The 23,295-nt window shown below is 38.1% G+C and overlaps 1 protein-coding gene across 12 annotated transcripts in view; it reads left to right on the forward strand.

Annotated features, from left to right (window-relative positions):
- APBB2 (amyloid beta precursor protein binding family B member 2) overlaps positions 1 to 23,295 on the forward strand; it is a 169,070-nt gene that overhangs the window by 94,929 nt on the left and 50,846 nt on the right. For 7 of the 12 annotated variants that reach the window (XM_071743668.1, XM_071743667.1, XM_071743677.1 and 4 more), the window contains 3 exons: positions 7,751 to 7,959; positions 12,721 to 12,806; positions 12,927 to 12,987. In XM_071743668.1, coding sequence (XP_071599769.1) covers positions 7,751 to 7,959; positions 12,721 to 12,806; positions 12,927 to 12,987 — 356 coding nt within the window. Of the gene's footprint in view, positions 1 to 7,750; positions 7,960 to 12,230; positions 12,294 to 12,720; positions 12,807 to 12,926; positions 12,988 to 23,295 lie in introns of all 12 variants that reach the window. The other 5 variants (XM_071743672.1, XM_071743675.1, XM_071743673.1 and 2 more) reach the window with 2 other exon arrangements.

Raw genomic sequence — 23,295 nt, forward strand, 5'->3', positions numbered from 1 at the left:
ACCCTAGAGTGCCGGTGCATTGGTTCCTGTGGAAAATTTCATGCTTATGTGTCTCTAATGGTAAAAGAGATGGTATTTTGCTGTAAATACTTCCTCCTTCCCTTTAGTACTGTAGCAACATGTAATCAATTTGGAGATGGGGAAACACTTAGTCTTCAGCTGCTATGGGGAAAAAAAGGAGCTTTGGGTTTGTTCTCTAAAGCACGTTTGACTGTAACTTTTAGGTGTCAAGCTAATCCATTATATAGATCCTGAAAAGTAACATTTTGGCTATTACTGATAGTACTAAACTGACTAATTGTGTAGGATAGGGTAGGAATTACTTTTTTGCCATGTCAGGAAGAGCAGCCCTTTGTGTGGGACAGAAGGGGACTCAGGCACATGTGCATATTGGAGGACAGCTGCTGGTCTCTGTGCACCTTGACATTTTGATTGGTGTTTAGGTGTAGGGAGACTGCACAGATCCTGGGGAGTATGGAGTGTCTGAGCATTGCTTCAGGCAAGTTATTTAATGCATCTCAGACCTCTCCTCCTACCTGTCTCCTGCCTCACAAGGCTCATGTGAAGATAAAGTTGTTGTTTTTGTGGCGTCCTAGAGCATCCACCATGCTGTGGGTGGAACCAGGCATCCTCATGGACTGAGGGATGAACAGAGCTTGCATCTGAGGCAGGCAATGGCTATTCTTGCAGGTTTTGCTTTTTCTTGAAGCACAGCACTTAAATTCAGTGAGTAACTGTTGTAATTCAATTTTATGTTCTGTTGTCATTGGATCATTAAATTCAGGAAAAGGTGTTATCTAATGCATTTGCACAGTGCTGTAAACGAAGCTGTTGGAGAAAAGCAGCTTTAGTCAAGCCACCATTTGAATTGTATGTCTGTGCCACTGACCAATTCATTGGCTTTTAATTACCTATGTATGCACGAAACCAACTAATGAGCATTTCTATAACATTTCAGACTATGTCAATAGGTTTATACAGCCTGTTCTCCAGAGAATAGAGTCCTTCTCTTCTCTATGTTGTTCTCTTCTGAAGTCAGTAAGCTTCATCGGATTTTAGATGAAGAAAATAATCATTTGGGTAGTATCTGACTTAGTATGCAGATTGCTTTTTGTGTCTGTTTGTAGACTAAATCTCTGTGGTTTGTGTGATTATTCCAGATTGTATTTGTCCACTGCCCGAAATGAAATCCTTAATGGTCTCTTCTGTTCATGGTTCAACACCAACACATCAATTTGCTTTTAGGGGACAGGAGAATCAGGCTATATATGTTAGTAGAGAAATACATAAATTCAGTGCTTCCATTAACTGATTTTCCCTGGTTTTCTGCCAAATGGTTGACTGCTGTAGCTGCAATTAATTGTGTGGGGGTAAGGAAGAGTGAGTGACCTCCATGCATGTGCACACTTCTTTTTCTGTCCATGCTGTGCCTTCTATAACAATACAAAGTAGTTTAAATAGGAACACAAGTTCATATGCTGCAGTCCTGCTGTTTGTGAGGAACAGCATGGGGATAAGAGGTACTACACTAAAAGACCAAAACAAAACAGAACAGCAGATTCAGATTGCTGCTGTTTTAGCCCTGAAAGCTATCACTCAGGACCAATTCTAGTGATTTTATGATGAAAATTATGATACTGCTCTGGATAAATTATTTAATGCTTAGAGTCCTCCTTGGTGAGGAGGTTCCTTGGGCTGCAGTCTCACAATGCAGAGTTATTGTGGATTTAGAGGTGGAGTTATAGAGTCTGTGCATTATATTATTATTACTTTTCAGTAAAAGCTTTTGCCATCTAGTGGAAAGAATAGAGAACTAGCATTTGAAATAAACGAGATACCCTAGTAATGGTTAGATGCAAAAGCCTATATAGAGTACCTCTTTTGCTGAACAGTAGCAAATTATTCTGATTTCCTGTGGAAATTTGTTGGTAGAAATAGAAAACTAGTTGGTAATGGAGTATTTTGTTCATGTAGAATTTGAGGCCATATCTAATTTATGCACAAAGTTGGTGAACAGGACATTTGTTTATATGCTGCTCTCACTCATCTGGAACACCTTTTCTTTCCACTCCAGAGGTTATCTGCCTGCTCTTACCTGGCTCCTGGGCTTGGCCAGTGGGCTTTGAATGCCTCTGTGGTGGTGAACTTTACCCCCCAACAGGATGGGGAAGACAATCAGAAGGGCAAAATTCATAAGTCAAGATAAAGACATCTTAAGACATGAAGAAAAAAGTATATTATAAAAAACAAGTGATGCAAACAGTTACTGACCACCTAGCCAGTCTGTGCTTGAGACCAGTGACAAACAGGGAAGGTCTTGGCCTGATGCAAGCACCACTCAGCAAAAGTTAAACTACTTGTGTCTTTTCAACATTTGTTTTGGTCACAAGTCTAACATACAGAGCCTTACAGGCTTTTTTTGGGTTTTGTGTTGGTATTTCAGTCCTTATGTCACCAGCTTGGGGTCTGGTGGTTGAGAGGGGGAAGAAGCCAAAACATCAGAATAAGTGGGTTTAGTGGCATGGTTCTTTCCCTGGATGTTGACACATCCACTTTCCTCTCGTAATTCTTTGCTTGAATGCCTTATGTGCCTGTAGCAGCTCATGATTTATGCAGCAGAATGAAGATCACATCAAATTAAAACAAAGCTACAGATAATTCACCCTAAACTTCCTTAGGATTTTTAAGAAATCAGTCTTTTCTGGTTATGGTTTAAGTCACAGTTGGTCAAAATGGCAATTCCTTTGGGCACAGATCTTGTCTGATTGCATGTAGGTCAGTAAATCCCACAGTTCAAAACATTTTCCTGGAACCTGTTGGAGAATTTTCTTCTCCTCAAATGCACGTGGCTGTTTCAGCAATTTGGTAAGGAGGACGACAGGGTTGTCATGACAACCAGTTGCATGCTGTGAGAAAAGATGATGCCAAATGACCAGCTTCTGTCTGTGTATCACTCCTCGTTGAGTAATGTTCCCCAAATTAGACAGGCTTGTCTGTTTATAATTATTCGTCCTAGTGGCTTGCATTTTTGCTGCATTTGTTCCTAAGACAGTGTTCGTGCTTCTTGCAGTGATGCTTAGGTGAGACTCCCTGCTGACCATCATTACCGTGAATTATTGGAGTAGGTGTTACCACCAGTTATGTTGAAGTGCATGCAAAATACGGAGAAAATTTCACTTTGAGGTCTTTTTTATTAAACCCAGGCAACTTAAATTTGCACATTTGCCCGCTACAGGAAATAAATGAGACAGAAACATTCAAGGCCCATTTTCTTCCTATTGTGTTGTTTAATAGAGAGTGCTCCTTTAATTTTGTTTGCCTTCACTCATTAATACAACATCCTTCCAATGCCTGCCTTGATCTTGGGGTGGGGGAGGAGGAATATGATCCCCTAGGTATCAAATCCTGGATGTGCTTAAGTCAGTGGAATCTTCTCAAGGAGATGAAGTTTCTGTGGTTTTCTTTGCTCTTGTTTTACTTTAGGCCCAGAAGACAGAAGGGAAAGTATGATCGCAAGATTTTGGGGAGTTCAAAAAGGGAAAAAAACTTCTTTACCCTTTAAGTAAAACCTTTTTATCCTGCTGTCTTCCTAGCTCCTTTCTTGTGCTTCCGCCTTCCTACTATTTTCCAATTGCTGCCTGAACACTATGACAAAGTCTTGGTGCAACCTGTTACCATCCCATTCTTTGCAATTTTTTGCACAGGAAACTTTGCTGCAGATCTCTTTCTTACAAAGAAGGTGCTTTGGAGTTTGAAATCCTTCATGCACATTGTGCACCCACTTCTGGAATGTGAGCAATAGGAGGCCTGGAGACTGACAAGTGGATTTAAAGATCTGTTATTGGCCAAATTACTTTTCTAGATTTGGAAAATTCTGAACATGTTTCCGTTTGGGCCATTGTGCTCCCAGCCTGGGCACTGCACTTTTTTTTTCAATTAGTTTCTCACTGTGGAAATACAGTTTTGAGACAGTGCTATAAAGTCTAGGTCAAAGCCTTTGTTTGTCTGACATTCCTTTTCTTCAGATGATGTCTACAAGATAATTTTTTTTCCAAAACAATCCTGAGATTGGAGATAGCTAAGCTAAGAATACAAAGAAGTGAGTTCTCTAGTCTTCATCTCTGTACAGGATAGGTATTGTATTTCCTAACCTATTTAGATAATGCAGATCACATGCTCACAAGTATTGTTGAGACTTGCAGACAAGTGATGTCACTTGGTCATTGTACCACAATGCAAAAAATCCTTCTTAGCTGGAAGGACTGACTGAAAATCAGAATCCGTACCAGAGGAGCTGCATTTGCATCAGCCACAGACTGTGCATTTACATCTGCTACTGCTTCCAGGTAGGGAAAATGAGGCCCATCCGTGGAAATTAATCCCTTAAAAAGCAAAGCACATGCATCTCTGTAATGATGAAATATTACCTCTCAGATTTGCATGAATATATTTTCTTAGTATAAGCCTACCTTGCTGTTCTTTCCCAAATTTGAAAAAAATAAATGCTTTTAAAAGTAAAGATTGTCATGTGATATAGGTGATGTTACTATGCGCCTCACAGGTAGAGAATTTCCAGCACTCTGTTTCTGTACAGCATTTTTGCAGTCTCTGTTTTGAAGTCACATATGCTGCCAAACTTGAGCCCTTTGGGACTGAGGTTGCTTTTACTCAAGAGTACTCTTCTTGCCCAGGATTTGATAACAAGGCCATGCGAGGTGATGGCATTTGTTTTTACTGAAAGAACTGTGCATCTGAAATACCTTTTTTTCCCCCTTGAGTACATCTCTCAGTTCAGTACAAAATTTATTGCATTAAACCTATCACTTTGCTCAACCTTTAATGAACTAGGTTTGAGGCTCTGTTTCCCTCATGCACAAGGACCTAAACAGAGAGACACTGAAAGTTTGGTCTCCATCCCCAGCACCTTGCTTATCACCAAGTTCTCTTTGAAGTGGAGGTAACATCTGGTTGCTGCTTTTCACCATTTTTGTTTAGTGTATGTCAAGGAAAGCAGAAAGTTTATTACAGACTATTTATATTGCATTTTATGTTTCCATACTGTTTCCTTGCTGGTGCATTTTTTGTTGAAGTATCTGACTTTTTCTTTCTATCACATAATGTGACCTTTTCCTTCCAGTCCTAAGCAGTGTGTAAGTACACTTGGCATCTTCTACTACCCTACCTTCAGAAAGGGAAGGAGCTAGATTGTGTTCCTTCCAGAAAGGAGTGTTGGGATTTATTGTTGGAATAATACAGTATGTTTCTAGTCTTTTCTTGGTAAAGATACTGATTTATTTAATGTCATACAGTCAGATTTTAGTACTGGGTTGGTGATAAACCAACTTAAGACAATTGTGGGTGGAGTATTATGTTTGTTCTATGGTGATAAATACAGACTTGGCTAATGACACAGGGCATAAACCAGTTTTCTAGATAACTGAATTTGGTCTATGGGAAATCAAACATCTTACCAATATTCCTTCATTCTACCTTTGTTATAACACCAAACCATCCATGACTAAACATTTTACTTCAGTGTAGTTCTTTCTAAAAACAAACAGTGAGTCATTATTGTCTCAAAAGTTTAACACAACTTGCTGTTAAAGTACAACATATTGTGCTCTACCTTTGCATTTGTGCTCTTCCAGAAACCTCCTCCCTTTCTCTTTCCATATGTATTTGTTCCTGAATTGGCTGCCTTTGGTCTTCAGTGAAAGGGATTTTTAGCTGTACCTTCAAAAGAAAGCCTGTACTAGCTAAAAGGTGCATAAGCTTCATGTGAGTCTAATTATGAAATACACACCAAGTGCATCAGCAGAGAATGGTGTTGACATAGGTGGGAACAGCAGCTGGAAAGCTGCATTGTGTTTAGGTACAGAGTGTCCTGTTTACATCTGCTGTGATGCCACCAATACCATGACCTGCTCCCACTCAGTGCTGGCCCAGCCTTACAGGGGATACCCGGGAGGATGAAAGAGTTTTGTGGCATTGAGAAATGATGGAAAATAAATGATATCTCTTCAGTGAAAGATCCTGCTTAATGCTCTAGTTTCAATTTCTATTTAACTGAAGGAGGGCTGAATAGTGATTCATAATGGCAGCAATTTGATTATTATCCTTTCCCTTAAAACAGTAATAAAATAAAATAAGTGATAAAAATACTAGTTTTGCCAAAGAGCTCCCATCTCTTTTTAGTATCCTAACACTGTTTTCCTAGGTCAGCCTCTGTAAAATAATTTAAGCTTGAAATAAAAATGTATTTCATAAAATTTCTAGTTCTTATGCCAAATTTAGTATCTGAACTATAGCTGCAGCATGAAATTTACCATTGCTCTCTGTCAGGTGACTGTCAAAGCCTGACATTTAGAGAAGGGAGTTACAGACAGCAGTATACTACATTATATTGGGTTTATCCTGTCTTCTTTAGAATACAAAATGTGTTCACAGAGCTCTCCTAGCCAGAATTGCCAGTTAAATATAGCTGTGTTCATGATTTTGTGGAAATACATCTCTGTTGCTAGGTCTTTCAAAAAAGGGAATTAATAGTTTCGGATTTTTTAGCAGACTTCATTTTTCCAGTGTTTTTGAAGTTCTAACTGCTCTCAGTTAAAGTGATAGTGGGATAAAGGCTGTATTCATTACAGGCTTCATGTTTCAGCCATTCAGACAAAAATTCAGACACAAGTATTTATTTCTGAGTGAAACTTGACCTGACAATTTCAGTGAGTGGGAATGTCTTCAGACTGTTCTAATCCTTTGTACATTTATTAAAAATGGAAACAACTATTTATACCTTTTTTTAAAAAGTCTATGTTTGGTGCTTTTTCAAAGCCTTACTTTCTGGTTTAGTTCTTTATTGATTTTTAAACGTAAATGACTTAACATAATTTCCCTGTGTGGTTTTAAAAGGGAATGGTAAAACACTGCAGGTGCTGCCTTTCCCTTGGGCTATCTTTTCTTATTATTTCTTTCTTCTCATCATTTTCCCATTCTTTTAAAAACATTACTATCATTGCTGTGTTGCTGAGTCTGAAGACATGAAGCAGAGCCTGTGTGGTGAGGTGCAGAAAGTTGATTCCTCTCTGAGTTCTGTAGACCAGTGCCAAATGTTTTCAGAGTCAAATGTTTCTGATTTTACCTACCTCATTTTAAAACTAGTTGAAAACAGTATGGTTGTGACAATCAGGATGTGGGTAAAATGATCTCTCAGATATTTTGTTCTGATTGTTTTGAACAAGCAGTCTTTTACATGTTGTAATTAAAGCCAGTGTGGGTTGTTTGATATGGGGGGCTGGTGTGTGTGTGTCTGGGTGTCTGTGTGTGTGTTGATTAGCAGAAATACATTCTCTGCTACCATGCATTGAGAAGGAAAAGTGCTGTGGTGAAGAGGGTAGGGTACACCACAACTCCAAATATTCCTTTGTATGATGTGATTTAATCTACTTAAAGCTAAGCCTTACTAGAAGAGCTAGCTTATCTGATGGTGTTAGATAGCTGCCATATTAGAACAGCTTTTTGGTAAGTAGTGTACTTTTTCCATCCCGTTATAGGCCAAGTCAATCCAGTGTTTGTCACCTTACTTTGAGCCTCAATAATTCAGTATGATTTTTTTGGTGTTCATTTACACAGAGACTGTACAAGAGTAGTACCAGCTGGGTATTATTTCCATCAGGGGCAGACTCATGGAAGAACTGTATGTATATTAGTAACATCGATTCATTTTCTTGGTTTTTATTTTTTCTGTTCCCAGCAGATATATGGAGTGATCATTCATTCCAGACAGACCCAGACTTACCACCTGGCTGGAAAAAAATCAATGACATTGCTGGGATCTACTACTGGCACATACCAACAGGAACAACTCAGTGGCAGCGTCCTGTGTCCATCCCAACAGATCTCCAGGGCTCACGAAAAGGATCGCTTGGTTCTATTACTCCTTCTCCTACTCCAGAGACTGAGGTAACATACTATGTTTTCCTGGAGGCTGTATACTGTAAAGAAAATTGAAATAACTTTTTGAACTTGCAGGTTTACACATTAGCTAAACTGAGCTTTAGAATATGGAGCCTGGTAATATCCTGAAGTACAGCTATCTGTTGACAGTACATTGTAAGTATCTGTGTGCATTATCTAGTGGCTGTGCCTCAGGAAACAGCCTAAACTTCAGAGGTGTAGAAATCCTGCCAGTGTCTAATGAATGTGAAACTACTGCATTGCTGCATTACGTGGATGCAGGATACATAAATTTTTGCACATTATAGCAGTCTTTTGGCTGGACTCTGGTTGCATCTTCTTTCTTTTTGGTTCACTTAGTAGGGGTATGACAAAAAGCCATACAAGTCTCCATTCAAGACAATAGATCTTTTACAGCTTAGTTTCTATTGAAAGTTTCTATTGAAGAAACACCAATATTCTTAAGCGTTAAGTCTCTTTAGCACCTTTCCAGTCCAAAAGGAGCTGTTTTGCAGTTAGACTTTAACTGGAAACAGAACAAAATGCACTCTCTCTTTCGCATGTGCTAAAAGAGCAATCCGTGACACTGCCTTTTAAAATAAACCTTTCAGGCATAATTGAGGGTTTGATAGGTGTCATATATTTAGAAATTTAAAACAAATTATCAGAAATAAGGATATGTTTCAAAAATTCAATCTCTTTGCTTTAGTATGCTAGGGTCACTTTTATGGAATTGAACCTAATATATTTTTTCTGTTACTGATTTTTTTTAATATAGCCACCAAAATAACAAGAGGAGTTAAGGACATTCAAGTATGACACTGAAACTTTTATGCATTATAGGCTTAAACATGTACATTCTTGTTTGTTATTCTAGAATGTTATTCTAGAGTTATTGCTACCACATGTTCACAAATGCTGCTCATGAGGTTTGCAGACTTTGTCAGATCTCAGTTATGTGCTACATCAGCCAAGCTCCTGAGCAATGTGTTGTGCACCAAGCACACTGGAAATTATTTCTGAGAGAGTACATGGAGAAAGAGCAGCAACTGAAAAAAAAAAATCCAGAAATTCTGGCACATGCTTCCAGTATAAATTCCAGCATTGTACCCATGAGTGATATAACTTCACCGTTAAGTATTTTTCTTACTCTAAAATACAGAAGACAAGGCTTTAAACAGTAAGTTATAGATATCTTTCAAAAAACAAACAACAAAAAAACAAACAAACGAAGCCAGACATTGGTATTGTTTGTAAATTTCAGAGGAAAAATGCGTGTATTTATTTCGGATATTTTTGTACCTCTGTTTAAAATATCTTTACAGTGAAATTTTCTGATCTGCTGGTAATGTACCTTTAACCTTTCACAATTCTGTTTGCTTAAATTTGTTATTATAAATAAGGATCATTAATTCTCAGCAGGATCATGAAGAATTCAAAATGTATGAATTGTAACAACATAGTTTTTAATGCAGTCTAGTTCCTAGTAAATAAAACATTTGAGGAGTCATTCTGAAATGCCAGGTATGTGAGTACTTAGTAGGCTCATCTAGTTTTTATATGGCAGTTCTGATTCAGCAAGGAATTTGATCCAGCAAAGATTTATGTATATACAGTTCTGTGGCAGCATAAAGACTGTATACTGTAGTGTAAAAAATGTGACAGAAAATAACAAGTTTCCAAAATTTCTGTTAGCATATTACATGGTTATTTTAAGTGTAGGTGTAGACAAAGGCATTTCTATCTTGAAGGTTTCTGCATTCATTTGTAAGCATCTTACATTAGAACTATTTAAACAATGCTGAATTTTGGTCTCAGTGGTTATTAGGATTGCAGTACTATACCAGTGGACTTATTAATGGTGTTCAAAACAAGAGTGGGATTTTGGCTTGAAACTTTGCACACTCAAACTGCTACAAAGAAGGGACCTAGCTATATTTACAATGAGAACTGTTAGGAAAAGTCCTTAATTTCTTAAAATCACAGATGTTGAACTTTATTAAGAGGGAATTGCAGGAATAATCCTTTGGGATTCAGCTTGTTTTGGGCAGAACCCCTGTACAGAGCAGTTAGAGTGGGGTTAACATATAGGGGTAGGTATTGAAATAGTTTGTAATCTAGATTTAACAGATTTAATCTAGATTTATCTGTCCCAATAGGCTTCTGTCAGTCCATAAAAAAACCCAAAAACTTCTATGGTTATCACATTTGTCTGTGAAGCATCATGTGCCGGTCTTGATGAGTTTTTTGGGCTCTTTCAGTTTTTGAATTTGTCAGCTAAATGTTTAGAATCCCCCCTCAGAGTAATGCATTTTTATACTTTGTCTTGTTTCCCCCTTTAATTTTTTTTTTTTATTTATTTATTTTTAATTACTGTGTGTCCCTGTCTTGTAAATGATGTGATGTACAGAAGCTTTACTTCATTTGGTAGAATGTGGCTCACAGCTGAGAGCAGTCAACAAAGAACAGATCAAAGCAGCCATTTTTATGCTGTAGTTTATTCTGGATATTTACCATTAAGAAAAGCAGTTAACTGTAGAAATTTTGAATCAGAAAAAGAGAGGTGGGGAAGAATGATGCTGTAATGCATACAAATGGCAAAAAGTGTTTTAAAAAGGAAAGAATGCAAAAATTTCTTATGTCTGAACAGGCTGCAATGCAATTTTTCATTCACAAGACAATCAGTAAATTTCAATCTAAAGCAATTATGGGTTAAGCATTATGTGAAACTCCTGCAGATTTAACAAAAACACTAATAAATGCTGAATATTAATAACCTGGAACATTTTTCCCTCAGAAGCATGAAAATGTATTTTGGTTTCGCACAGCTGATTAAATTTTACTTAGTTTTAGATGGCTCTTTTCTCCTCTGTGTTGCCAATTTCCCGTGTGAATTCTCATCTTGAACATTCTCTTCCAAATTTTACAGAAGTTGCTGCCTCTTTCCCACTTCCTATGCAGAAAAAAAGATGTAGAGTTTGATTTCAATAAGAACTTCTTTGAGATCATGGCAGAATTTGGTAGCTGGAAGTTGTGTCTTCTTATAGACTCATCCCAGGTCTGGATCAGCTCTTGAGGTTTTTCTCTAGGCAACATAACCAGTAGAGGTTGGTAATTGAAGAGAAGGACTTAATAGGAATAGATAACAATTCATTTAATTCAGAGGCATGTTAAGGAAGAGTTAACTCCTAGGAGTTGTTTGTCACAAATAGTTCCTTCGGTGGGGTTGTACTGAGAACACTACTGAGGTGAGAGGCCCACCCTGCAAATGAATGCTTTGAGCAATATTAAAAAATCCCATCTTGGGGTTCAGCTGAACAGCCTGGTGTATGTCACTCATCTTAAAATGGGGCCTCTAATTTTAGGAATACTTGTTTTGGTCAAGCTACAAATAAATGGCTCTGGGTCTGACAGCAACCAAACCTCCTGTCCCACCTGGCTCTTGTTCAGGACAATGGGAATTCTCTTCTTGTGGGGAAGATGAGGGGAAAATCCAAAATCAGTTGCTCCTCCCAGGCTGCACAGAGAAGAGTGAATCTCAGGTTGCTGTAGTGCTTAATGCACTGCTGCTTTTTTGATCATCAGTAGTGAACACCTCTGAAAATTCTGAGTAACTTCAACAGAAATGGGAGGGTGGGTGTTTTGTTTGCGTTTTTTGTTTTGTTTTGTTCTGCTTTTTAAAAAAGCTGCTAGACTTCACAAAACTTTTTTCAGCAGAAAATCCCTCAGCACTCCTCACTACTTCTTCCCCTCACTGTCCTTTTCTTGTTCTTTTCCTCTAGAAATATTTGATTCTTTTTAACCTGAATGTATCTTATCCTTGTATATATCATTCAGTATTTCAGGTTCCAGTAGTGTCAGGGTCTTTTAACATAAGTGCCAATCAAAGGGAAATCCTAATGTTTCCCCTTAATTGCTGTTTATGAAAGGCTGTAGCAGCTGTGGCCAACATTCATATTCAGATTCATTTTGCTTGCTTTTATGATCATAATTAAAGAGTAATTTCATAGTCTGTTCCTAATTTTTATTAACTTTCCTTGTTTCAATCATTTGTTTTGGTAAGTATCTGTTAGAAGCATGTCTCTTCCCTTTCCTCCAAATGCCATGGTATAGGGGAGTAATTAGTTGAAGTTTGAGGTGATCTGTTCCCTAACCCATCCTGTAAATATCAATGCTAACAACGGTGTCTTGTGTTTTTTTTCTTTTTCTTTTCTTTTTTTTTTTTTTTTTTTTTTCTATCAATGTGCTTCTTCCTGTGTGAATAATTATGTGTCTAGAAACAGCCATGGAGTGATTTTGCTGTACTGAATGGGGGAAAGATTAATAGTGACATTTGGAAGGCAAGTATATTGTCAGATTTTAGAACCTTTGATACTGTTACCCTTGTTTTTTGCATGGCAGTGGCTGTTCTTTTCCCCCTTTTATTTTTCCATGAATGTCATTCATAACCTAGGCCATAGTGAATGGGGGTACTGGTAGGGATGTCTAGCTCACAAACATGCTGCCTTTTCTGATCTTTCCACTTGGAATGGATTCAGTCTAAGCTAGCAGGGCACCTGCCGTGGTGTAACAAGTAAGATGCCTGCACTGAATGAAATGCAGCTTAAGAATATATGCATGCCTCTCTTCTACTGCAGCCAGAAATACTATCGCTTCTTTGCAGGGAGGATTTAATTTCCCTTTGAAATAAGGAATAACATGATGGTGTACTTAATATTATATTAATAGTACTCGATGCTACACTAATTGCACTTACTTTATCTCTAGGATCTACATGCAGCCACTGTGAACCCAGACCCAAGTCTGAAAGAGTTTGAAGGAGCAACACTGCGCTATGCCTCTTTGAAGCTCAGGTACAAAGACTTCAGAAGTCTCTGTGGAGTTAACATTTTGTGCTGTGCTGTCATTTCTATATGATATTAGATTTTATTTTTTTTTTAATAATTGCTATTTAATTCTTTTTTCTGTAACAGAAATGGTCCACAATCTGATGATGATGATTCTTGTAGCATCAACAGTGATCCAGAAGCCAAGGTCAGTAAGAAGATCCACACTGGGGTAACAGTTAAAATTTGGAATTGTAAACATAACTTGCAAGATGCAGAATGTGTCCTAGGTTGTGAAATTAACTGAATTAACTGTACTGCCCTCTTGGCACAAAGTAGATTGACCATGAAAGACTAATTCCATCAGAGGAATTTTGTGATTTAAAGCTTCATTCAGTTTTGTCAGGAAAGTGTGACATTTTAAAATCACATAAGCCCAAGAAACTTGAATGTTACAGTACTAACAAGATAGTACTTTCCAACTGTAATAACTGACCCTGTGATCAACTAAGTGAGTTTTCTGTCTTGAGTGGGAGAAAGGGCTGTGATACTTGTTGTGACTGAGTACTTTCGTGGGACATTTGGTGGCAGAATTTTCTCTTTATCCTTGAGTTTGTCCCTTTTTTAAGTACTAGTCCTTGTTTATATGGTAGCTTGAAATAACAGCTAGTATCAAGGAAATTGCTTCTTAGAAAAAGGAGCTTTGTCTTTTAGAACAAAGAATGCAACCTCGGTTGAGGATAAAATTTATAGAGAAAAATGAGACCATTTTGTGAACAAGCACCATAGCTAAATCAGAGCCTTTACTGTTGTAGTTTAATGCTTTTGAGAAGCAGCAGCAGCAGATTTTGAATGCTTGTATACTTTTTCCAGATTTGTCTTGTTGATGCTTTGGCCTTGTGCTTGCATCCATTTGTAAGAATGTATGTGTATCTCTGTAATTGGAAATCCAAGTAATTTAAATGTGTTTTGACTGTCCCATACACCTGCAGTGACTGGCAGGATCAGATGTTACTGGCATACAGGAAAACAGCATGTAACAGAGTTAATAGTCATAATAACATTGATGATATATTTTAGGACAGAAAACAGACTGATCAGGGTACTTAAACTTCTTTGTCATCTTGATTATTTTGCTTGTTCAAATCAGATGAGAATAAATGAGTTTTGCTTGGCAACCTGGCAGATAAAAAACCAGGGTTTCAGCTGTGCTCATTACAATGAGAAGCACTAAATCCGGAGCACAGTAAATGGAGCTGGAGGAGTGATGAGAATTAAGGACCAGTCCTCAGAAACAAAAACCTGTTCCTTTCAAGATAAGCATTACAGTATGCAAAGCATTTTAGGGAGGCAGTAGTTTGATATGTCTAACTCTTTATCAGGTGATTTGCACTGGTTAGAATTAGAAGCCTTTCCTGCATAGAGAACCATCACAGTATTTGTGCTTATTAAGTAACTCTTGTCATCATCTCCCTTCTCTCTCTCTGGTTTACTGTTTAAAATTCAAAATTTATGGAACTGATACTCAACCAGGGTTTGTTAAATGGGTCAATTCTGAAACCTTGTCCTCTTTTGACTGTCACAGCTGGGTTTGCTTCTCCTGCTTAGGTAAAACCATGCTGATGGTGCTTGAACAGGTAATCAAAACAGCACTGAGACATTCACAGAAGTGACTGAGAGGAGCAAGAAAATAGAGGAGAAACTGTTTGTTTGGGTTGATTTTTTTTTTTGAATCATTGGAGTCAAAGCACCATACCTGCTGTTAATCACTGCTTGATGGGGTGGCTGTGCAGGGACAGTAGTGACTGCATGCAGCATCCTGTGGGTGATGCACAGCAGCACTGATCTGATACTGCTTGGCAGTGGTGGAGGCTGTGGGCAGAGCTGTTCAGTGCATCTGCCTCTGCCCCATGGAGAAGATGAGCAGTTGCTGCGGGGATGCATGGGGGCACCTCACAGAGATGGGATGCTGTCTGGAAACAGCAGGGGAAATCCTCACCTGTGGAAACTGCTCTCAGATCTTTAATTCCCATATGGATGGGAATGGGGGTGTGGTAGGTGGACTATTTACTCAAAATATTTAAAGACTGGAAAAAGTCCGATGGATCAAATCTTTTAGCCCTTTAGGCTCTCTCCTGCCTCATGATGTGCCTAACTATATCTGACTGAAGCTTGCTTTTGTGTGGCAGTAAGCACAAAACTTTTTCTTCATTTTGGCATAAGAGAAGGAAGCTTTTTTTAGCTCTTTAAACTCTACTGGAAGAATCTGCTAAAATTATCCTTGTAAGCAATATTTTAAGAGACCTTAAATCTATTTAAATCTATTAATGACATTGGTCAGTACATTTGAAAAAAAATAAATTAAAAAAATCGAATTTCCTCAATGGCATTGAGTAATGCTGTCTTTCAGCAAAGGGAACCATGCCACCTTGTGGAAAGCTGAAGTAGTTGTCTTCCCTCAGAGACTGTCAACTTGTGAAAAGATTGTAGCACTGCAAAAATGTCAGTTTTGGGGAAAGTGTGTCATATAATTCTTGTAAAAATGTGATTTATGTAGCTACACAGTTAAGCATTGAAAATTGTCAATAAACAACAAATTATTCTTTATGCATCATGTGTTAAAGATGCAGTTAAGAGCTTCATATCCTTGGCATCTTGGTACATCATGTTTGCACAAGGCCATGAAGTAGAAGGGGAAGTGAGGGAAAGGGGAAAATTATTACATCCAGCTTCTTGATTTCAGTAGTTTATTTTGGTAGTAATGTCTTGAAGAGATTGCTCTTTGTGCTTGACAAGATCCTTATTCTGCATGTGAAACATGCACAACTGGAAAGGAGTTTGGAATTGGTACTTCCCGGGAGACAGATCGTAAACTTCCTGGTTAATTTATAGAGCCACCTGCACTTTCCTAATTGAGTTTCAAGGGAGGTAAAAAGATGCTTTTACCAATCCTGGGCTGTAAATTACCCTGGGCTGTAATTACCCTGGGCTGTCTCTTCTCACATTGTTGTGAAATATGGTGCCTGCTTGTAAAAGTACTTCATAGAGTCACAGAATGGTTGGGTTGGAATGGACCATAAAGATCATCCACTTCTAACCTCCTGCCATGAGGAGGGATGCCTTCCACCAGCCCAGATTGCCCCATCCAACCTAGCCTTGAATGCTTCCAGGGATGGGGCAAGTAAAGTGCTTAAATTCAGGAATGGGACTGCTGCTTTAGAAACCAGTAAATGTTCAGGATCTCAAACGAAAGGGATAGAAGAAGGACGTTTCTGAGAGGGGTAGAGGTAGGAGATGCTGATACCAGGTATTTAAAAAGAATGATAAAATCATAGCTGAATGAAAACACAGTTGGGACATGGGAAGTAAGTTGCTGATGAACTTCAACAGATTACCTGAGCATTTGGCTTTTAACCAGTTGAGCTTTTTGGAGTGATGAGAGAGATGTTTCTGACAACCTCAGAGTTGTCAAACCTCTTCTGGCTTTCATGAGAGTGGCCCATAAATAGCACTATCAAAATAATTTTATGAAATACTCTGTGCCCAGTTTCTGCCCCTAAGAGTTAATATCTATCTATGATACTTTTCTTTCTATAGAGGTGGGTATGTGTGGTTTGGACACATCCTACATTTGCTTGTTTCTGGTCTCCTCCAGAAGCAAACACCGTGGCTATCCACAGCACCTTAAGTGAAAAATCAGTGTGTCTCCTTGTTAATGGAGATGGCTGACTTGTGCTGCAAGTGAAGACAACCAATCAGTTTCAAAGTCTACCTTGTGCTGCATATAATCTTCTCATGAGCACATGGAACACTACAAAAAGCTTCAGTTTGATTCACTTCAATTAATGGACTCAATCAGTTAAAACTGAGGAATTTATTCCATCTTAAACCTCTTTATAAAAAAAGGATTAAATGAAAAATTAGACATCTCCAGCAGTTTTTATTCCAAAACAATACTTCTGCTTCTTTTTGGAATAGGAATTTGTTTCTTTCAAAACCAGACCTGTTACAGGTAGAGGGCTAGAAGAAATCCTAAACCTGTTCTGTTACACTTACAGGGAATCACAATCTAATCCCATGTATTATCTTTGAGTTTGTTCTTAAATGTTTTTTGTGGATTTTTGTGTGGTTTTTTTGCCTTCATTACTCTTAGTAGCAACCTAATTACCTTCCATTGATGGTCATAAACCTTTTAGCCAAAACCATTTTTATCCATTTATTTATCCTTTTTTTATCCATTTATTCTATGTTTAGATATTTTCGAATGCACATACAGCAGGCAATTATATCTCTTCATCAGCTTAGTTTTATTAAAGTAAACAAGCCAGTGCTTTTAATTATTGATAATGAGGCTAGGAGGATTGCAATCTTACTACGAGTCCCTGTTTCCCTGACTGTTGTAGTAGCTGTGTGTTTTCCATCTTTAATTTTTAAACATGGTCAAGCAGATGTGTTACTTTGGATGAAGTTTTTCCAGGGTCTTGCAGGGTAGCTTTAAAATGCCCATACTCTCCATCCCCCCAACCTCATCAGAGCAAAATACCTTTTTGGCCTGTAAAGTTACAGAACTGACAGTGACTTTGCTTCAGGATTTCTAGTCCTTTTTCCAGAAGTTGTTGCTGGGGTAATAAAAATATAAATAGCAATTTTGTTACAGGAGGATAAATGATGCATATGGGACCTGTGTGGGTCACGTTTTTCCCTGGCAGCAATTACTAGCTGTAATTACTACCAGGAGGGAACTTCCCTTACTGCCAGCTGGGTGAGGCAGTGCTGGACCAGCATACCCTGCCTACCTCTGAAATTGCAATGGGGAGAACCAAACCAGTGCTGTTACAGTTTGGAGCTACTCTACCAGGAAGTGTCTGGAATGTTTGAGATAATAAGAAAATACATTTTTTAATTATGTATTTTTTTCAACATGATGCTTTTTCTTCTAGTGGTGGCTTTTAAAAAAGAGTTTTCCATTGCTTCATGAGGTCAAAGTGTCAGTGTCCCCTTCAGTACTGTTTTTCATGGAGATGCATGATATAGTTTTTCTTAGGGCCTGTATACAGCATCTCACTGTATACAAGCAGTTAACAAACCTGTCTGTTGTTCAGAACACAAGAAGAATCTAGCTGCTGCTCCTAGAGATTTTTTTTTTCTTGGAAGAGTCAGCACTTCTTATTTTTTAAATATTTCTTAGTTTTAGGTTGTTTTCATCACAATTTATTCACTGCTCTGTGGTGCAGGACAGTAAAATTTCTGAGCCAGCAGTATTTTGTGTATGATTAATGAAGAAGCCCTCAGGAGTGGACAGAAACAAAAGGAAGCAGCAGTCTTCATCATACTCATGTCCCACAGGCAAAAAGCTCCTGTTGCTGTTCTGCAGAGCAATGGGTTTGGTGCGCAGGGAGCTCCCCATTTCTCTCAGCCTCTGCTGATATTGCTGGCAGGCCTCCCCTGAGCTCCCCAGCATCTTTGCTGTGTACTGCAGAGGTAATCAAGGCTTGCAGCCCTTCGTGCCCCCCACTGCAGACCCACTGTTTTACCTCTAGAGCAATATATAGCCTTAGGCTGCTCCAGCTTTAGAATGGCCTCTTGATTGTGAACTGCCACTTGAATGTCTTGTTCATCATCTTGCTGCTATAAAACAAACTGATGAGATGATATTTTTGTATTTCTCTTCAATTATTTACACTAGCTTGCCAGTTTAGTGTGGCTCAGGGATAAAGCTTACTGCAGTGTCCCAGAGTTTACCACTCCATTGAGTAGATCCTTAATGAAAAAAGCAGAAAGTGTGTATTTATGTGTGGAGGGGTATATAAAAAAATGTGTTACATGTTGTATATACACAGTTTGAAAAAGCATGGTACAGGTTTGGTGGGTTAATTGCCCTTGTGGGCCTCCTGAAATGTACATTTGTTGAGGAAGTTAATTTAAAAATCAGTTAAAATGCAACATTGTGTGGAGTGACAGAGTAATATTTAGATAGTTCTAGCCATCATTCACATTTATTTTAGTATTCTATCTCTAAATATCAGCTTATAAAACACGGGTCAAAATTTCCTGCTTTTCATTGAAGAGGGATAGGAGGTAATATTTAGCAATTTTTAAAAAAATGAGCTGTGCAGTCTGTTTGTAGTGCCGTGCTGTTGTTATGCAGGTGTGCCTTGTTCCATAGGTGTGAAGATGATCACTGTGCTGCAGGGAGGCAGTGTGGTACTAAATAGGTCTTCAAATGTGGGAAGCCCACCAAGGCTCAAGATTTCTGGACTCGAGATTAATGTTTGAGTCTTTTTCAAAGAGTGGGAATCAACGAAAAGTGATTGAAATTCATTGCCTTTGTATTCTGAGGAAACCAGATTACTCTAACAAGTTGGTCCTAAAGTGACGTGAAATCCTGACTCTAGTGAAGACAGAAGGTTTTTCTCCATTGATTCAGGGTGAGAGTTCACCTGAAGGATTTTGCTTGTTTTGTTGTTTTTTGGTTGTTTTGTTTTTTTTAAGTCGGATGTCATGCATATTACCCTTGAAATTATGCACCACAGTACTGGGTGAAGTGCTGCTGGCTTCATTAGAACCACTTACCTCTATGAGCCTGCAGAAGAGCCCTCATCAGAAATATACATTCAAGATAACAAGGTACAGAACATTAGTTTTTAAGGAATGAATCCACACATTCTTTAATGCCCTGTAAGCTCCTGCAGGGCTTGTCTTTAATGACAAAGCATATGTGTGCTTATTGGGGCCATTTTTGTGTGTTACAGAATAATGAAATCTGCCTTATTTATCCTAACAGATATTCTGCAAAATAGACCCTATTTTTGCATCATTGCTACAACCATCCTTCAATAGTTTCTGGTGAAAAATATGACTCCTTTTTCTTCACAGAGGAAGCATGTTTTGTATTTTACTGTATTAAAAGGAAACCCAAAATACCCTTGGTAGATCACAGCAAAGTTCATAAACCCATTCCTTTAGGATCTGAAGTCCAGGTGTCTGCAATGTATCTAAAATCAAAACCTATTCTTTACTGACAGTACTGCAGAAAAGAATAAGGTGATTTCAGTTTCTTGTTCAGAGCTTCATACAGCAAAGGGGTATTAACAGAGACTGATAGTGTCCATTCCATTATTGCTCAACTGAATAAGCTTTTTACTTGATTCAGAAGTGTACAGTAATGAATAAGAAATTGGGATTCAGATTAGATTCAAATTGGGGTTCAAAAAATCTTGAACGAGCACAGTGGTTCTGCATTGTTTCTATGCCTTTTGCACATTTGTGCCTAGAGCACATTTAACTTCTGGCTGTGAGCCAGAAGAAACCACTGAGATAGAAGTATTAAACTCAAAACTAGAGGGGGACTTCTGTCATCCTATGCATTGAAGTCTGCAAGTCCTCAAAATATGAGGCTGAAGTGTCTTTGGCAATGAGTATGGGACAGTGAAAGCAGAAAGTTCAATATTGACCTGCTCTAGAGAAGTAATTTATTATAAAGGTGATTTTAGAGTATTTGTAAATCCCTCATATTTTATTCCATAGGAATTTAGTTTACAATAATCTACTTGAAATAGCAGTTATTAGTGGATTTCTGAATTCTGCTGTGACCTGAATATCTGTGTGCTTATTTTTGTATGGCATGCACATTTTCACAGCAATTCAAATAATAGAACATGAACTGCAGTAGAAAGCTGGAAGTGTTGAGGAATCTTGCTAGTATAGATTTTATTCTGCATTTTGGATTTTTGTGTTAAAAATTCTGATGTGACAACTGTCAGTATTTCTCTGAGGGAACACATGAATTGCAGCCTATTCACATCAATTACATGGAAGTGTTTGCTTGTTCATTAATTGCACAAAATCTCTTTATTCTTTTGTTACTCAGTTTAGCTTTGATCATCTCCAGTACTTTCATCTGGAATCAATGCAAGCTTTCTCATGTATAGCAAGCAAATATACGGGATGGGTGGCTGTAGTTTAAGTTATTTTCTCTTCCAAAGCAGAAAGTAATATGATTGTTTCATATTAAACTACTACATAAAATGTAAGTGGAATTTCCATGACCGTGTGGGCTGCATAAGAAATAGTTAATTATGTGACCTACATACTGTCTCTCATGCACAAGCCTGCTCAGTGGTCTGTGATAAAAGGCCTTATTAAATACTGTAATGATTTATGTATGTCTGCAGACAGTTTTACCCTTTAAAAAGGAGAAACAGAAAGGGAAACAAAGGGAAATTCAAGCCCTTTAGGCTCAGAAGTAGAGAAGAAATAAGTAGCACAGATTTAAGTCAAGGCAAGCATACTCTAATCTAGATGTTCATAGTGGCTACCAACAGCTGTGTGATCTGAAAAACAATCAGTCCTTGTATTTGTAGTGTTCTTTAGTTTGTTGTTCTCACATTGATGTTGTAATCCAATTTTTCTCTGTAATGAGATCTTTCTACCCATACCCCTTATGATCTATCCAGTTTCCAATACTGGAACTGCCATCAGTAATTTGTAATTTATCTCTTGTCCTCCGTCTAATAGGGGATTGTATATGCTTTGGTTTTCCTGATTATATTTTTTTTTTAAAGATGCATGCATAGCACTAGGTGAGGTAACAGCTACAGTGTGGCATTTCCTTAGGTGCAGAGATTTGTCATGGCTTTACATGCCTCTCAAAGCTCCTTCCAGAGTTCCTTTTGGAAAAGCTCCTGCAGAGCAGAACCCTACCCTCATGAAGCTTTTGCAATGCCAAAGAGCAGAAATTTGGATCACTGTTCATTCATTCCTTCAAACCTAAAGCTTCCCAGCTTTAAGCAATTATTTAGGTCAGTACTGTGAGGGAGGGTACAGCCTTTTACAGAGTTTAGATTACAGCATGTTTTAGTTTGTTTTTTAGCTACAGGTCATTAACCCTGAAACATTAGTTGGATTTGCAGTAATGCAAACGTAAGTCCCTCAGAACCCTAAAACTGACCAATGATACATGTGCTTTCATTTCCATCCACCTGTCTTTTCGTGGGACAGCGTATGATAAGATAGTCCTTTCTCCCTTGGGTATTTTTTGTACGTCCCTTGTAGCCTATCAGGAAATGTAAAGTTTTTTAACTGAGATGAAAATACAAGCTTGCTGACATACTGTGGTTTAATTTCATTCGCCTGTCTCAGTCACACACTGTTTATGGTAGTATCTTTTATCATTCCCCATAGTAAACAGCAATGATCCAAATAGATTTGTCTTTTGTCCTATATTTATCCTGTATATCTTTCTTTGGTTTTCTTCAAATTCAATTTTCTTTACCAGCTCTGGGGACAGTAGGTTCAAGCAGGTAGGAAAATAATTTTTCACTTTTCTGTATTCACATTGTTTTGATTTTAAGATAAAACAGAGGGGCTGACTGGGCACTGAGAAGAGTAATATTTTATTTTGTAAGATAATGCTAATAATGTACAACATGGTACAGGGGTTATTTGTTTACACTCCCAAGGGAAAAGAAAAATGAGGTAGATTAGTGTAAGACAAAAGTTGGCATCTGAATTATGAAATTCTGATTTGCCAATAATCATGGCTTGTGAGTAGAATCTGTGAGCTGTGAGTAGAGGTACTTAACCAACTGGCATCACCAGGAATGTCTGTTTTACTGAGCTCATATTCTTAGTCAAGAAGAGCTGCACTCTGTTTTTCAGCTTGATTTTTTTGACTCTAGGTATTAGTTCCCGGAGAAAAGAAGGTGCCTTAGGAAAGCTCTTTCAGGTTAAAGTCTAGGCTCTGTCTCTTGGCTAGTAAGGACCATTGGTGAGAGCTAGAGAACCAGGATGCTTTATTAGTGTACTAGAGAACTAAGAAATTCTTTTTTCATGGCTTAAGCCCTTGCTGAAGAATTAGATCATATGTGACTGGATGCACCAGGTGGTTTGGTTTTTCTGGGTTTTGTTTTCTTTCATTTTGAGGAGTACCTCAGAGTTGAATAATTAAGCGGGAAGGAAAAACCCACCAACAATAAAACACAGAGTGGATCTTTTATAAGAGAGACCTGCAATTGCTGGCCACACACAGACAGGGATGCAAGCATGCATGAACATTTCCACCACCTGCACCTGCTGTAGGTGTGTGTATATATACTTTTAGTATAGTGGTGATAAACCATAGTTACGTACCATGTGTTACTCTGAGTCTTCAAATTTTCTTGTCCTCAAATCTGCACTAAAGGCTTCTGTCACTTCTAAGTCATGTCACCATGTGTATTCAGCTACAGCCAGCCAAGAAACTGAGCACTGTCTTTAAGTGTATTTTGAGCAAGGGAATGTTTCTTCTATGTGTACACTTGTGGCAATAGTCTTGCTTTTTGAGTGTTGAGTCTTTCTGGGTTTTGTTGTCACATTTGTTGTTTTTATTTTCAGTGAGTCTTTGGGAAATCACTTTGTTCTGATGAAACTGTCCTGAATGTTTTATTTGGGTTATGGTAAAGGGCTTCTTGTAAAACACAGGAAAACTTGCCAGGTACCAGAAGTCAACAGGGTTTCTCATGTCTGGGAAGTGCTG

This window comes from Heliangelus exortis, chromosome 4 (genome assembly GCF_036169615.1).
Source record: "Heliangelus exortis chromosome 4, bHelExo1.hap1, whole genome shotgun sequence".
Classification (NCBI taxonomy): domain Eukaryota; kingdom Metazoa; phylum Chordata; class Aves; order Apodiformes; family Trochilidae; genus Heliangelus; species Heliangelus exortis.